Source organism: Rhinoraja longicauda, chromosome 15, assembly GCF_053455715.1.
Source record: "Rhinoraja longicauda isolate Sanriku21f chromosome 15, sRhiLon1.1, whole genome shotgun sequence".
NCBI lineage: Eukaryota > Metazoa > Chordata > Chondrichthyes > Rajiformes > Arhynchobatidae > Rhinoraja > Rhinoraja longicauda.
The window spans coordinates 49627915-49645358 of NC_135967.1; the positions used below are offsets into that span (position 1 = coordinate 49627915).

Here is a 17444-nt window from a genome sequence, read left to right on the forward strand (position 1 = left end):
AGGCCCAGGCTCCGGCTCTGGCTGCTTCCCCCGGCACCAGGCCTGGCTCTCCCGCCGCCAAGACACAGACGGCCGAGCCCTGCTGTATGAGCCCCAACTGGGCATGCGCGGTTTTTTAACCTTTAAAATGTGAATAAGTTAAAAAATATAACTCCGATTTCAATGAAACCTCTTCCATAGGACCACGGGACGACATTGAGTAAGATGGGCCTCCAATTGTCGCGCAATCGTGTGTCGTTTTGGTTGTAGTTCAGGAACAAGCGAACAAAAAGGGGATTGAGCAACTAGATCTCAACTTGGTCAAAAAGACCCACTTCAAAATGTAATCACCACTCGACTCACTCCGACCTGCGCGAGATCATCACTTATGAGGTGTTTGCGCAGTAATTAACCAGACCCAGAACCAGACAAGTGTTTTAGTATATCGTTGCTATGGGCCCCAACTGTTTAATCCGGCCTGCCCCAGGCCCGGACATCGCAGAGGCATCTTCACAAATGTGAGGGGCTCCAAGTGCAGCCAATGGGATCCGAGGGGTGCAGCGCTGGTGATAAACGGCTACCGGGGAGCGTGGGATTTGTCTCATTGACCAAGGGGTGAGAGGAGATGGGATTGTGGTGGGGTTAGAGACGATAAGCGGGGGGCGGGGGGAAGGGGGAGGGGAGGAGGGGAGGGATTTGTTCCACAGGGGATGGGTAAGGACCAGGTCATATTTGTAAAATGCTGTCCATCGAAAACAAATGGGATTTGTGGAAAAGTTTAGATGACGCTGTAAGTAGCAGTGATCTGCACCTCCACAGACTCCTCTGTCAAGCTCCTCAAGTTTTCGGATGACACAACCCTGATTGGACTGATCCAGGATGGGGAGCAATCTGCCTACAGACGGGAAGTGACACAGCTGGCGTCCTGGTGCCATCGCAACAACCTGGAGCTCAATGCTCTCAAGGCAGTGGAACTAATTGTAGACTTTAGAAGAGATCTCCCTCTGCTCCCCCCACTCACCATCAACAACACCACAGTCACATCTGTGGAGTCATTTAAGTTCCTTGGAACCAACATCTCTAAGGACCTTAAATGGGCGGCCACCATGACTCCACAGTCAAAAAGGCCAAACAGGGGATGTACTTCCTGCTGCAACTGAGGAAACACAATCTGCCACAGACAATGATGGTCCAATTCTATACTGCTATCGAGTCCGTCCTCACCTTCTCCATCATGGTCTGATTTGGCTCAGCCACCAGGCATGACATCCGGAGGCTGCAACGGATCGTTCGATCAGCTGAGAAGGTTGTTGGCTGCAACCTTCCCCCCGTTGACGAACTGTACACTGCAAGGGCTAGGAAGCGAGCGGGCAAGATCATCTCTGACCCCTCTCACCCTGGCCACAAACTCTTTGAAGCACTTCCTTCTGGAAGGCGACTCTGGACTGTCAAAGTAGCCACAGCCAGATATAAAAACAGCTATTTTTCCACTAGTGACAGTTCTATACAGAGCTTTATTTGTCCACTCAATATTCTACTCAATAACCAAAGTCTGTAGTCTCTTTTTTGCTTTGGTTTATTTTCACCGTTTTATGTTTAGACCGTGATGGTGTATCCTTATTGTTTTGATGTGTTTATGCTTTATTATTCATTGTTAACTGTATGTTTGTGTTGTCATTTGTGAGCAGAGCACCAAGGCACATTCCTTGTATCTGCATACTTCCCCAATAAACGTATTAATTCATTCATTCATTCATTCATTCATTCATTCATTCATTCATTCATTCATTCATTCATTCATTCATTCATTCATTCATTCATTCATTCATTCATTCAGTCATTCATTCATCTGCAACCTTGTGGCACTTTCGCTCAGTCCGCCTGGACCTACCCGATCTCACGGTTGCCAAACACTTTAATTCCCCTTCCCATTCCCACACTGACCTTTCTGTCCTTGTCTTCCTCCATTATCAGAGTGAGGCCAAACACAATTCAAGAAACCGCATCTCATATTTCGTTTGGGCAGCTTACAACCCGGGGTATGGATATTGATTTCTCTAACTTCAAGTAATTTCTGTATTCCCTCTCTCTCTCTCTCCACCCCTCCCCCACCCTAGTTACACCAGCTTTTCGTTCTCACCTAGCAAACCCCTAACAATGGTCTGTTTCTTTCATCGTTGTTACTTTTTTGCATATATTTAATTCATTTGTTCTATATTTCTCTACATCATCGTCTCTATCATGCGTTTCCCTTTCCCATGACTTTCAGTCTGAAGAAGGGTCTTGACCCAAAATGTTGCTATTGAGGCAGTGCAGCGTAGGTTCACGAGGTTAATCCCCGGGATGGTGGGACTGTCATATTGGGAAAGATTGGAACGACTGGGATTGTATTCACTGGAATTTGGAAGGATGAGAGGGAATTTTATAGAAACGTCTAAAATTATAAAAGGACTGGACAAGATAGATGCAAGAATATTGTTCCCAATGTTGGGGCAGTCCAGAACCAGGGGCCACAGTCTAAGAATGAAGGGGAGGCCATTTAAAACTGAGATACTGAAAAAAACGTTTTCACCCAGAGAGTTGTGAGTTTGTGGAGTTCTCTGCCACAGAGGGCAGTGGAGGCCAATTCACTGGATGAATTTAAAAGAGAGTTAGATAGAGCTCTAGAGGCTAGTGGAATCAAGGGATATGGAGAGAAGGCAGGCACGGGTTACTGTTCCCATGTTACCCATTCCTTCTCTCCAGAGATGCTGACGGTCCCGTTGAGTTACTCCAGCTTTTTGTGTCTATCTTCAGTTTAAACCAGCATCTGCAGTTCCTTCCTGAATGTATTTTCTCTAACATGGTGCCCAATACTCTAAGTGCGGCTTTACCAACGTCTGATATAACTGCAACAAGACTTCCCAACATCTGTACAATACTCTGACTGATGAAGGCCAATGTGCCAAAAGCCTTTTTGTCCACCCCATCTACCAGTGCTGCCACCTTCAAGCAACTATGTACCTGCACTCCTAGGTCCCTCTGCCCTGCAACACTCCCCAGAGAACATACCACCCACTGTGTAGGTCCCGCCTATGTTACAGTTCCCAAATACAACATCTCACGTTTCCTACATGTGTGGGTTTAACATTTCATGTCATGCAGTATTGTTTCCAATTCTGCAGTTCACTGCAGCAAGGATGTGATGGTATTGGGGAGAGTGCAGGGTGGATGTAACAGAATGTGAAATGGATAGCTGTGTTATGAAAGGTTTGGATAGGCTACAGCTTCTTACTGGAGTGCACGAGGCTGAGTGAAGATCTGCTGGAGGGTTAGAACATTATGAGTCGTATAGTTACATAGGAAGGATTGAGTCTTCTTGGCAGGGCAGGAGAGACTAGAAATAGAGGCACTGGTTTAGGGCGAGAGGGGACAAATGTACAGGAGATCTAGGGTAAATTGTTGGGAACCAACTACTGGGGCAGGTGCTGGCAGGTACAATTCAATCAACAAGTACATCTGGACAGGAAACCAATAGAGGGATGGCGCGCCCAATGCTGAAATTGTGGGGCGAGCCTCAGTCCCTCTCATGGCGCTATTGTGGATATTGGATGCAATGAAGGAGATGGAAATAGATAGAGAACATTGAGAAAATGCATCTTTTGCAACTAAATGCCTCACTCTGGCACTGGAGGAGGCCCATGACAGAAAGGTCAGACTGGGAGTGGGAGGGGAAGTTGATGTGCTCAGCCACCGGGAGATCAGGTTGGTTAAGGCGGACTGAGCAAAGGTGTTGAGCGAAACGATCGCCGACCCTGCGTTTGGTCTCGCTGATGTAGAGAAGTTGACATCTGGAACAGCTGATACAATAGATGAGGTTGGAGGAGGGGCAGGTGAACCTCTGTTTCACATGGAAAGACTGTTTGGGTCCTTGGATGGAGTCGAGGGGGGGGGGGGGATAGTGTTGCATCTCCTGCAGTTGCTGGGGAAAGTGCCCGGGGAGGGGTTGGTTGGGGTAGGAAGGGACGAGTGGACCAGGGAGTTAAGGAGGGAACGGTCTCTGTGGAACTCAGAAAGGAGAGGAGATGGGAAGATATGGTCAGTAGTGGGGCCTCATTGGAGGTGATGGAAATGTTGGAGGATGATTTGTTGGATCCGCTGGCTGATGGGGTGGAAGGTGAGGACAAGGGGGATTCTGTCCTTGTTTTATATATATATATGTGTGTGTACTGATGAGTATGCGTATATATCCACACTGAACTTTTTTTTCTCTCGTTTATCATGTTGTTTAAAGTGTACTTTGCTTACATATTCTGTAAGAGTTTCATTGTTCTGTCTGGGACAGATGACAATAAAACACTCTTGACTCTTGACAATACTGTCTTTCTGGCCCATCCTCAGAACAGAAACCCATTCCTCCCGTTTACCCACAGTGTAAATACGATACGATAACACTTTATTGTCAGATCAAGTCTAGAATGTTTCTTGCATCTCAGCAGCTCCACTTGCAACAGCAACAAAGACAAAGAATGTAAGACAAGAAACGAGGACACATATATTCACCATAACATTACAATCACAAATGATGACACATTCAAGACGCTTCAACGTACATTTGATCTGGGATTAAGTTCTATGTTTAGTTTCAGAATTGACTGGTGCACAAGAGTGTTTCAGTCTAACCTTATTAAATCTTAGTACCCTGTACCGCCGATTTGATGGTAACAATTCGTATTCACTGTTCAGGACATGGTCGGGGTCAGAGACAATGTTGTGGCCAACCTTAGCATGTTATTGTAGTGGGCTGATTCATAGAGTTTCTCAAGGGGTTGACGGACGATCTTTGCGCAGATTTTCATTTGGTGGAGCAGTTTTGACTTTAAAGTGGTGGACAAACACTTGTACCACGTAGTATTACAATACTGAAGAACACTCATAATCACAGAAGTAAAGAACAACAGAAGAATTTGTCTACTCGCCCCAATGGACCTCAGGTGGCGGAGAAAATAAATTCTTTGTTTTGTCCTTTTGCAGACAGATTCAATGTGGTCTTTCCAGGATAGCAGATGGTCTAGCATCACACCCAAGTGTTTAAATGAACACACCAGCTTGATTTTTTCGCTATGGATAACAATAGAAACTATATGAGTCAGATGGTGAACCAAATACTATTTCTTCTGTTTTCTTTGTATTAATCTCAGGAGCATTATTATCACTCCACTCGGCCACTTCGTTTACGCCACATTGGTGCAGCTCAAGGTTGTCTGATTTACTCAACAGATATATTAAAACTGTATCATCAGAATATCAAATACACTCCCTGCGTGAAAACCTCCTGAAATGAACAAGGGGATTGGCTAACTCTACACTAAATACCAATGCTAGTCTGCATGACCCTGTCTACCTACCCTGTCTGATTTATATTTTTTATCCACAAAGCACAACCAAGTTCAGGTTACACAAAGTGACCACAACTGAAAATATGAATGGATGGGGAAAAGGTGATCAGTAATCTTACTGAGGTACTGCGAACTGCAGATGTTGGTTTAAACCGAAGATAGACACAAAAAGCTGGAGTAACTCAGCGGGTCAGGCAGCATCTGTGGAGAGAAGGAATGGGTGACGTTTCGGGACGAGACCCTTCTTCAGACTACTCAGGGAAAAGGAAAAACGAGAGTAAAAGAACAACGAATGAAAGATATGCAAAAAAAAGTAACGCTGATAAAGGAAACAGGCCATTGTTAGCTGTTTGTTGGTGAAAATGAGAAGCTGGTGCGACTTGGTGGGTGTGGGATACAGAGAGAGAGGGGGAATGACTGGGCTACCTGAAGTTAGCAACATCAATATTCATACCACTGGGCTGTAAGCTGCCCACGTGAAATATGAGATGCTGTTCCTCCAATTTGCGTTTAGCCTCACTCTGACAATAGAGGAGATTTAGAACAGAAAGGTCAGTGTGGGAATGGGGAGGAGCGTTAATGAGTGACCGGTTCAATTAATCTTCAGCCCAGTGTATCTCACTGTTTCTGTAAAGTGGGACCTTCAGGTCCAGTGATATCTGTTTTGATCACCAATATGTGACTGCAGTTTTCCATCCGTGTCTCATGAAATACACATTTGGAGATGTATTAAAAATGCAATGTGTTCTTTCTGCAGAGACACGATGGCTTCGTCTTCAAAGTCTGAATACTTCAGCCAGCGAGAAATCAATGAGCTGAAGGTTGCTTATGAGCGGGGTGGGCTGAGCGAGGTTGCGACACATATCGTGAAGAAATTGAACGAACTGAAAAATGTAAAGCTTAACATCGCTGTGACAGGAGAATCAGGTGCGGGTAAATCCTGCTTCATCAACGCCATGAGGGGGATGCGCGGCTGCGATGAGGGCGCAGCTGAAATCGGGGTCACGGAAACCACAATGGAGCGAACTCCATACAAACATCCCGACTTCCCCAATGTTTGCTTCTGGGACCTGCCGGGAGCTGGAACAACAACGTTTCCAGTGAAGGATTACGTGAGCAAAATGGAGTTTACTACATACGACTTTTTCATAATAATCTCACACACTCGATTCACCGAAAACGATGCAATGATCGCCAAGGAGATTAAAAACTTGGAGAAGAAGTTCTACTTCGTACGAAGCAAAATTGACAACGACATTCATTCTTTAAAAATGGAGGGTATAGTTTATGACAGAATTAAGAAACTTGCTGAGATTAAACAAAAGATAAGTTGCGGTTTGACGGCAGCGGGGAGTTTAGATCCCATTATTTTCCTGATATCGAGCTTTTCCGTAAATGAGTTTGATTTTCCTCAGTTAAAGGAAACGTTTTTAAATAATCTCGACGAAATAAAGAAAGATGCTTTATTGATGTCACTTCCAAGCACAACATTGCAGATTGTGGAGCAGAAACGAACCCAGCTGAAGAAACGTATCTGGATGTTGGCAATAGCCGCAGGAGCGGTGGGAGCGGTGCCTGTTCCCGGGTTGTTTTTCGCCGTTGACCTCTGGATAATAGTCACTGCATTACTAGATTTCCGCAAAAGTCTCGGCCTGGATGATGCCGCCCTTCAGAGACTGGCCAATGTCGCAAATAAACCTGTGGAATGTCTGAAAGCAGAAGTGACAACCGCTCTGGTGGGTGAAATAAATAAGGAGCTTGTGAGACAAATGTTCCTGCCTCCTGGTGTTGGTGCTGTTTCAGTGACGGCATTTGCCCTTTGCACAATACCGATCATTGGCTCCATCGTCGGGGCGGTATCGTCATTTAGAATGACTTACAAGCTGCTGACCGACGCACTGGATGAACTTGTGGAGAATGCCCAGAGAGTGGTGGAAGTCGCATTTGTCACTGATCCAAGTCATCCGCAATACAGAATCCGCTCCTGAGTTGCTGCGTCATCGCGGATCCGCGAATGGAAAATAAATATAATCTTCCACATCTTCATTAAGTTCCAAATTATTCCGCACCTGATGAATTATTTTAGAAGCCGTTGTCACTGCTGTAATCTTCACAACCAATTCACTGCAGGCACCTTAAGCGCAGCAACCCGCCGCAGAACAGAAGATAACTCTCCCGGCGAGACTCAGTGTGCCGTTGCCGCCGCGTTCAACAAGCTCTCGCCAATGAAACCACATCAACATCTAGTCATACATCCAAGGGTCTCAAATGTTCAAACAGACGGCCCCTTCTTCCAGTATCCAACGAATACAGATCTAACTTCTTCAGTCTTGCACGAGAAGACGATCTTCCGAACCCAGTGGGCTGCGTTTTGGGTGATCGGTGGTCTGCGTGGAATCAGTGGCCGAAGCGCATGTTTCCTCACTGTCTCTCTAAACTAAACTAAACAAACCTCTCCTGGATGGATATTTCTTTCTTGATTCTAGACTCCAACATCTTGCCAAAGTTAGATGTTGAGTCGGGAGGCCTGTGTTCACAATTTGTCCTCGTCTGTTAAATGAGCGAGTAATATTTGCAGGTGTTCAATCCAATATTAGTCACCAATGTTAATAACCTCCCCCAAGCTCCCTCTCCTGCACAGAGAACAATAACATTTAGTCACCCGACATAGACACAAAATGCTAGAGTAACTCAGCGGGACAAGCGGCAACTGTGGAGGGAAGGAATGGTGACGTTTCGGGTGGAGACGCTTCTTTGGACTCGACACCTGACACTAAAATCCCGAAGCAGCCGCTCTCCGCTGAGCCGAATCACCACGGACGATCGTCACAGAGACAGAGCAAACAATTTATAATGTTCCCAAACCCTCCCTGATTAAGACTTTAAAACTGTCACTTATTCTTTGGAATTCCTGGCCCGTGACTGATGAAAGTGGCGATAATTCGGGATGCGACTGGGAACCTGGAGCCAACTGAAATACAGAAGTCGCCACTTCACAAACTAGCCACCTGCCCATCGAACGCCACCTGAGGTACAGTCCGCGGGACCCACATTCATCTCATCAGCCACCGCGCAAACAAAAAATTCCTCAAAAAATTCCAGAAGATTAGTCAAGCAGGATTTCCCTTTCATAAATCCATGCCGACTTGGACCAAACCTTTCACTGCTATCCAAATGCGCGTTGTTACTTCCTTAATAATTGACTCCAGCATCTTCCCCACCACCGATGTCAGGCGAACTGATCTATAATTCCTCGTTTTCACCCTCGCTCCTTTGTTGAAAGGTGGGATAACATTAGCTATCCTCCAATCCACAGGAACTGATCCTGAATCTATAGAAAATTGGAAAATTATCACTAATGCGTCCACGATTTCTAGAGCCACCTCCTTGAGTACCCTGGGACGCAGACAATCAGGCCCTGGGGATTTATCAACCTTCAGTCCCAACAGTCTACCCAGATGGGACTGAAGGCTGATAAATCCCCAATGCCTGATGGTCTCGTCTAAAGCAAATTTCTTTCAGTTCCTCTGTCTCCCTAGATCCTCTGTCCTCGAGTACATCTGGGAGATTGCTTGTGTCTTCCTTAATGAAGACAGAACCAAAGTACCCGTGCAACTCTCCTGCCATTTCCTTGTTCTCCATAATAATTTCACCTGTTTTTGCCTTCATGGCACCCACATTTGGCTTTACTAATCTTTTTCTCATTAAATACCTAAATAAGATTTCACTTCTTTGTATTCTGGCGAGCTTACCTTCGTACTTCATCCTTTCACACCGTATTGCCCTTTTTGTTGCTTTATGTTGTCCTTTGAAAGTTTACCAATCCTCTGGCTTCCCGCTACTCTTTGCTATGTTATACACCTTTTCTTTTATTTTTATTCCATCCCTAGCATCCCTTGTCCGCAACGGTCGCCTCTTACTCCCCTTAGAATGTTTCTGCCTCTTTGGACTGAAATGATCCTGCATCTTCTGGATTATGCCCAAAAATTCTACAATCATTCCCACTGGGCTCCTTTTCCATTCGACCTTGGCCAGCTCCTCCCTCATGCCTTCATAGTTCGCTTTGTTCAACTGCAACACTGACACTTTTGATTTGTGCTGGGCCTCACTCTGACAATGTAGGAGGCCCAGGACAGAAAGGTCAGATTGGGAATGGGAGGGGGAGTTAAAGTGCTGAGCCACTGGGAGATCAGGTAGGTTGCGATGGCCTGAGCGGAGGTGTTCTACGATTGAAGTTGGGCGGACGTGTTTGTTTCCACACTGAATGACTCCATGACTCTATAGATGGAATGAGTTGGATCAGCATCAATATTCGTGTAGCCATAGTGGGCCGAAGGGCCTGTTCCTGTACTGTTCTACCTTCCCACATAACTTCACCCACTGCAGCTAGAGGAGGTGATTTTTAACCATTTTGGACGTAATTCACAATTAAAGTGTAAAGATTTTATCAGATACAGACACCAACACATGAGAAAGAAAGGAACGCGTGCAAGTGTGAAAGGGAAAGCTAGATGTGCAGTTGTTTAGAACAGCGGGTCTTACCTGCAAGGTTGGAGCGCCAAGCCACGTGGGCACTGTAGTCAGAGATAGGAGCACTGGTCAATGGCCAGAGATCTCAGCAGGTTGACCACTGGGGTAGGGACTGCAGCCGGGGAAGGGGGACAGGTCAGTATCAGACTTTGTCTCACTGGATCACCAGCGGTCCCAACGCCAGTCACTGCACCCGCTACTGAAAGTTACCAGTCACTGATGTGGCCAGATGTTTTTGGACACAGTTCACAGGAGGTCATCCCGGGCTCCGGGCCACATCTGGCGCTGCACGTAGATGGTCCCGTCTCAGCCCTCTTCCGGGGCCCTTTCCTGTTGGGACCCACCTTTCCCTCATCCTCCACCTGATCGCTGGGGACAGAGCGGGATAGTTGAACGTGGTGGAAGGGATGTTGGAGGTTAATAGAAGCCGCTGGATTCAACAGATGACAACACTGAGATGTAAGATTAAATGTATTTATTTAGAAGAGCAAACACTGAAAATGAACATACATTGGGTTACAGCTCTTGGAAATCACTCGTGGTAAACCGTGGAGCACAGAGTTCTACCGACCACAGGTCTCCGTGTGTTCAATTAACACATACCTCGGGCCATTTAATTTCGGCAAATGTCCCAGCAGAGGGTGAAGCCTAGAATAGCCCGTGTCACGGAGCAGCAGGTAGCAGTGAATGGGAGTGAGATATCGAGCATTACCAATATGCAGCTAGACTGGGAAAATCATGTTGGTTCTGGACCCCAAGAAAGAGAGTTTGTTGAGTGCCTCCGAGATAGATAATTAGAGCAGCTTGTAATGGAGCCTACCAGAGGAAAGGCAATTGTGGATTTATTGTTGTCCAATGAACCAGATTTGAAAAGAGAACTCGAGGTAAAGGAACCACTTGGAGGTAGTGATCATAACATGATTCGTTTTAATCTGCAATTTGAGAAGGAGAAACTTTCATAGGACAACAGAAGGTAACAAAACGGGCAATATGGGCTGAAAAGATGAAGTTCGAGGCCAAAAATATAAAGAAGGACAGTAAAAGCTTCTTTAGATATGTTACGAAAAAAGAGTAGCAAAGTCAAATGTGGGTCCCTTGAAGGCAGACACGGATGAAATTATTATGGGTACCAAGGAAATGGCAGAAGAGTTGAACAAGTTCTTCGGATCTGTCTTCACTAAGGAAGACACAACAGTCTCCCAGAGGTACTAGAGGACAGAGGATCTAGGGGGTAGAGGAACTGAAAGAAATTTGCATTTGGCGAGAAATAGTGTTCGGTAGACTGATGGGACTGAAGGTTGATGTTTCCCTGGGCCTGATGGTTTGCATCTCAGGGTTCTCAGGGAGGTGGCTCTAGAAATAATGGACGCATTGGTGATCATTTACCAATGTTCAATAGATTCAGGATCAGTTCCTGTGGATTGGAGGATGGCTATTGTTATCCCACTTTTCAAGAAAGGAGAGAGAGAAAACGGGGAATTACAGACCAGTTAGTCTGACATCGGTGGTGGGAAAGATGCTGGAGTCAATTATTAAAGAGGTAATAACGGTGCATTTGGATAGCGGTAAAAGGATAAGTCCAAGTCAGCATGGATTTATGAAATGGAAATCCTGCTTGACTAATCTTCTGGAATGTTTTGAGGACGTGACAAGTAAAATGGATGAAGGAGAGCCAGTGGATGTCGTGTATCTACGCTTTCAGAAAGCCGTTGATAAGGTCCCACAAGAGAGATTGGTGAGCAAAATTAGAGCACATGGTATTGGGAGTAGGGTGTTGACATGGATAGAAATTTGGTTGGAAGACAGGAAGCAAAGAGTAGGAGTAAACGGGTCCTTTTCAGAATGGCAGGCAGTGGCGAGTGGAGTGCCGCAAGGCTTGGTGTTGGGGCCGCAACTGTTTACCATATATATTAATGATTTGGAAGAGAAAATTAGAAGCAACACGAGCAAGTTTGCGGATGACACAAAGCTGGGTGGCAGTGTGAACTGTGAAGAGGGTGTTAGGAGGTTGCAGGATGACCTGGACAGGTTGAGTGAGTGGGCAGATGCGTGGAAGATGCAGTATAATATAGATAAATGTGAGGTTATCCACTTTGGCGGCAAAAACAAGGAGGCAGATTACTATCATAATGGTGTTATGTTAGGTAAGGGGGAAGTGCAGCGAGACCTGGGTGTCCTTCTACGCCAGTCACTGAAAGTTGGCGTGCAGGTACAGCAGGCAGTGAAGAAAGCTAATGGCACGTTGGCCTTCATAACAAGTGGATTTCAGTATAGGAGTAAAAGGTTCTTCTGCAGTTGTATAGGGCCCTGGTAAAACCACAGCTGGAGTATTGTGTACAGTTTTGGTCTCCTAATTTGAGGAAGGACATCCTTGTAATTGAGGCAGTGCAGCATTGGTTCACAAGATTGATCCCTGGGATGGCGGGAGTGTCATATGAAGAAAGATTGAAAAGACTAGGCTTGTATTCACTGGAGTTTAGGAGGATGAAAGGGGATCTTATAGAAACATATAGATTTATAAATGGACTGGACAAGCTAGATGCAGGAAAAATATTCCCAATGTTGAGGCAGTCCAGAACCAGGACCACAGCCTAAGAATAATGGGGAGGCCATTTAAAAAAGGGGTGAGAAGGAACTTTTTTCACCCAGAGGGTTGTGAATTTGTGGAATTCTCTGTCACAGAGGGCAGTGGAGGCCAAATCACTGGATGGATTTAAGAGAATGTTGGATAGTGCTCTCGGGGCTAGTGGAATCAAAGGATATGGGCGGCACTGTAGCGCAGCGGTAGAGTTGCTGCTTTACAGCGAATGCAGCGCCGGAGACTCAGGTTCGATCCTGACTACGGGTGCTGCACTGTAAGGAGTTTGTACGTTCTCCCCGTGACCTGCGTGGGTTTTCTCCGAGATCTTCGGTTTCCTCCCACACTCCAAATACGTACAGGTATGTAGGTTAATTGGCTGGGTAAAGGTAAAAATTGTCCCTAGTGGGTGTAGGATAGTGTTAATGTGCGGGGATCGCTGGGCGGCACGGACTTGGTGGGCCGAAAAGGCCTGTTTCCGGCTGTATATATATGATGATGATGATGATGATGATATGGGGAGAAGGCAGGCACGGGTTATTGATTGTGTGCGGTGCTGGCTCGAAGGGCCGAATGGCCTCCTCCTGCACCTATTTTCTATGTTTCTATGTTTCTAATAGTTCACACGCAGCTATTTCTACGTGAAATGAAATTACTCGTATGTTGCAAAACATACTCCGCTAATAAAGTATGATTGTGAAAGTGATTGTGAATGCAGTTATACTTTACAAAGTGTGAAGCTGTGGGATAGAGCGCCAGAACACACTAGTGTTGGCCCTGCCAGGATAATGCACTCTTACCCGTGATCAAGCTGTACTGAGAGCCACCGACCGAAACACCGTCACCACCGTCTCGTCGAAGAGCGCAACTGTCAGGTTCCGTACAGATTGCAACCGGTCATCCAGACAATCCATCAGAACCAGCAAGGTAAAAGCAAGAGAGGACACTGCGCCACAGACAATGAGCAGCACTGGGGGGAAGGTGCCCGTGAACCCAACTACCGTCAGGGCCACAATGACAATGAACAACAACGTCTTTGGAACCAATAGTTGAAGTTTGCGCGGCAAAGGCCGGTCCATGTCGGCTTTCAGCACTGACACGGGCTTGGCCACGGCCCCGGACAGCGTTGCCAGCTCCCGTTCACTGACGCCCAGCTGTCTCCGGAGATACACCCACCCGGACACCACACACAGAGCGGCAGTGAGGAGAGGAAAGGTCGGCAGTTGCAACATTCCCAGTGCCCCGGCGAGCAAGGCCCAGATCGCGATGTACCACATCAGCATCTGGCGTCTGGGCCTTTGTATCTCCTGCATCATCCTTGGCGTTGCCAGACGGAAGGCGGTTGATTTTATCTTCTGGATATCACTGGCGAGGGCAGATTGTAATTTGGGAAAATCATGTCCTGTCACCTCCAGCCCAGAGATCATGAACATGGCCGGCGGCTCAACGCCGACCCGGTGGAAGTTGTTGAGACAATCCTGGCGGATCTGTCGCTGTCCTTCCCCGAAGACAGTGCCCTCCATCTGCATGGAAAAGGCGTCGTTGTCGATCTTGGAGCGGATGTAGTAGAAGCCTTTCCCCTGTTGCTGGATCATTTTGCTGAGCTCCCCGTCACTCTCTCTGAAGCGGGACTGGGACACGATGATGTAAAAGTCATAGCTTTCAAACTGCACCTGCTGCAGGTAACGGCTCATCTCAAAGCCGAGTGAGTTGGATGCGGGCAGGTCCCAGAGCTGGACATTGGGCAGAGGAGTATAGGGATATCCCACTGGCTTCACGCCGGCTTCATAGCCCCCCACCGGAGCCGCTCCCTGGTCCACACTGCGAACGCCCCTCATGGCGTTGATGAAGGTGGATTTGCCGGACCCCCCCTCTCCCAACACTGCGATGCTAATCGGCACATTGCCCGGATCCTCCGCCCGCTTTATCCGCAGCATCACTGACACCGGCTCTCCGTTACTGTACTCGGTCTGCAGGCTCCTCACATCCGCCGCGCTGAAGTACTTGGACAGGACTGACTGGGCCATGTTATTCCTGGGGGGATAGACGCACAAATATCAGCGTGGACTGGGTACATTGGGCGAGTGAATCACTAACATGCTGTAAAATTAAACTAATCTCCTCTGACTGCACGTGTCCCATGTCCGTCCTCTCCCTGAATACCCCAGCACCTGTCTGAAAGCTTCAACGCCACAGTCTATCCGGCTCCATCACCGTCCCCGGCACCTCCCACCATCTGTGTCAAAACTTTGCCCCACAGATTTCCTTTCAACTTTGCCCTTCTCACAGTTTTACCCTCTGGTGTTTGGCCATTGTCACCCTGGGAAAATAGATCCTGACTGTCGGCCCGATCTATGTCTCTCTTGGTGTTATAAACTTCTATCAGCTCTCCCCTCGGCCTCTGGTGTTCCAGAGAGAACAAGCCAAGACTCCCCAACCTCTCCCTGATGCCCACCAATCCAGGCAGCATTCTGGTAAACATCTTCACTATATGCTTGTGATGAGACTAGAATGCATAGAATTCGTGGCCTGCCTTAAGTTCGATAAAGCTGCATTGTGACTTCCTGACACTTGCACTCAATGCCCCGACTGATGCAGTGTACACAACACGGTCTCTTTGTCTTGCTGCTGTTGCAGATGCTGGTTATTCCAAAGATAGACACAAATTCTGGAGTAACTCAGCTGGTCAGGCGGCATCTCTGGAGAAAATGGACAGGCGACATTTCGGGTCGGGTCGGGTCCCTTGAAAACATCACCTATCCATTTCCACCACAGATGCTGCCTGACCCGCTGAATTACTCCAACATTTTGTGACGATCATTAGTTTATCTCGGCATTATTTTTGGGCACTGACTTGGTGGGCCGAAGGTCCTTTTCCGATGCTGTACTAATTCCCCGCCCAAACTGCTCATTAATTCCCTGACCACCCGAAGGCCCCAAACAGCTCCCGGGGTAAGTACCGGTCACAAGCTGCTTGTTCTCCCCGCTCCAGGTACCTCCCCCCCCTCCCTCCCTCCCTCCCCCCCCCCCCCCCCCGCCCCCCCCCCCCCCCCCCCCCCCAGCACTGAGCAATGCGAATCAGCAACACGGGCTAAAGCAGCGACCAGGAGCGGGGCGACCAGCGGGGCGGGAGGGGAGCGGCAGCGGACCCCACACACTCACCTGATGGCGGGGCACCTTGCAACTCACCGACTGCGCTGCCGTCCCGATCCGGGATCAGGCTGTTTCAGCGCCGCCTCGCTCACTGCGGGAACGTGATGTGGAACAAACAGCTCGACTGAAAGTGAAACCCAGCTTTTTCCGAGAAAGGGGCGGCACTGCAACTCTCGAGTGTAAATAATGATCTGCAGATACTGGTTTATACCAAAGATGCGGGTCAGTCAGCATCCACACAGAAAAGGCTAGGTGGCGGATCGGGTTGGGACCCGTCTTCAGATTGTCAGCAAGGGGAGGGGGAGGGGAGGGGGGAGATTGGGAGGGGGATTGGGAGGGGGGCAGGGGGGAAGGGGAGGGGGAGGGTCTGGGGTGGAGGTGGAGGGGGTGGGGTGTGAAGGGAAGGGAGGGGGAGGGGGTGTGAAGGAGGGGAGGGGCAGTGGGAGTGGGAGGGGCTGTAAAGGAGGGGGAGGGAGGGGAAGGGGAGGGGGAGGGGCTGTAAAGGAGGGGGAGGGGGTGAAGAGCTGGAGGCCAGAAAAGACCGGGAACAAACAGGACTGACCACAAATAACCTCAGGCGGTGGCCTGTTAAGCCCATTCCTGGCTCGGGAGGGTGTGATCCTACCAGGGCTCACCCTGTCAGAGGTTCAAGCTCAGGCTGTGGAGGGCAGTGTGGTACCGTACATACCCAGGCTGTTGGAGGGAGGTACCGCGCATAGAAGGTGGGCGCTGTTATGGGAAGGGATGTGCGGGTTGGTGCAAAAGTGGGAGTAATGGTATAGTTAGCCTAGTGGAGAGGGCAGCGGCACCCAGTGGTGCTGACGTTCAGGGTCTGGGTTTGCGGACAACTGGTGGGGGGGGGGGGGGGGGGGGAGCAGTGGAAGCCCGCAATGTGGATACCCCCGGCCTGGTACTGAGCGGGGTGACGGTGAGGGTCGCGGCATCGGTGGCCCCGGCCGGGCAGGGAGATGTATTCCTCTGAAGAGTTCTGACACATCGCCCACGTAGTCTGAAGAAATTCTCGACCCGAAACATCAGCCATTCCTTCTCTCCAGAGATGCTGCCTTACCCGCTGAGTTACTCCAGCATTTTCTGATACTTTCGCCAACGTAGTCCCTCTACAGCTGCTGCCCGACCCGGGCATACTCCAACACTTAATGTTCAGCGTTTCAATTAGACCGAGGTCAGCTGAGGGATGGAAGTTTCCTTCTGGTTATTGCGAATAGTTATGTCTTTGGTCTGAATTTCAATTTGTCCGATTAGACGGTCATCTCCCCCTCTAAACGCTTACATGCCATTATTTGATAAAGGGGATGTTAGACGGTCAGAACCCTTTCCCTAGGACGGAAATTCCAGTTGCTGGAGGAGATAGCTTTAAGGTGAGAGGAGGGAAGTTTAAAGGAGTTTCGAGGAGCAGATTCTTTACACAGAGGACCTGGAACGCGCTGCCAGGGGTGGTGGTGGCGGCAGACCCGATAGTGGCGTTTAAGAGACGTTTGGAGAGACACATGCATATGCAGGGAATGGAGGGCTAAGGGTTATGTGCAGGCGGATACGAGTTGGTCTTGGCATCATGTTTGGCACGGACATTGTGGGCTGAAAGGCCTGTTCCTGTGCTGTTCTGTGTACTATGTTATTATAGGGCAGTGCTTTGCTCTGGAAGAGGATAATTGATACAACTTGATTAAACAACAGAACTCTGCATTATACTGACCGCAGAGACAGAGCTTCGGGAGGAAGCAGATACTCGATGGGCCTAGGACACACGGGCAGACAGGTCTTGGCACCACAGCACACCACAGCACACCACACCACACCACACCACA

The 17444-nt window shown here is 48.3% G+C and overlaps 2 protein-coding genes across 3 annotated transcripts; one reads left to right on the forward strand and one right to left on the reverse strand.

The window, feature by feature from the left end:
• The first annotated feature begins 6118 nt into the window (after positions 1–6118).
• LOC144600452 (interferon-inducible GTPase 5-like) lies at positions 6119–8342 on the forward strand. The gene has a single exon (XM_078412068.1). The coding sequence runs from the start codon at positions 6122–6124 to the stop codon at positions 7343–7345; it is 1224 nt and encodes a 407-aa protein (XP_078268194.1). The 5' UTR covers positions 6119–6121; the 3' UTR covers positions 7346–8342.
• Positions 8343–10347: 2005 nt separating this feature from the next.
• LOC144600724 (T-cell-specific guanine nucleotide triphosphate-binding protein 2-like) lies at positions 10348–15782 on the reverse strand. 2 transcript variants are annotated; one of them, XM_078412646.1, is made up of 2 exons: positions 15628–15782; positions 10348–14499 (listed from the first exon to the last, which is right to left on the reverse strand). In XM_078412646.1, exon 2 carries the CDS (start codon positions 14490–14492, stop codon positions 13272–13274), a length of 1221 nt encoding a protein of 406 aa, XP_078268772.1. In that variant the 5' UTR covers positions 14493–14499; positions 15628–15782; the 3' UTR covers positions 10348–13271. The 2 variants fall into 2 exon arrangements, with proteins under 2 accessions (XP_078268772.1, XP_078268773.1); XM_078412647.1 differs by having other exon boundaries at positions 15655–15729.
• Positions 15783–17444: the final 1662 nt, after the last annotated feature.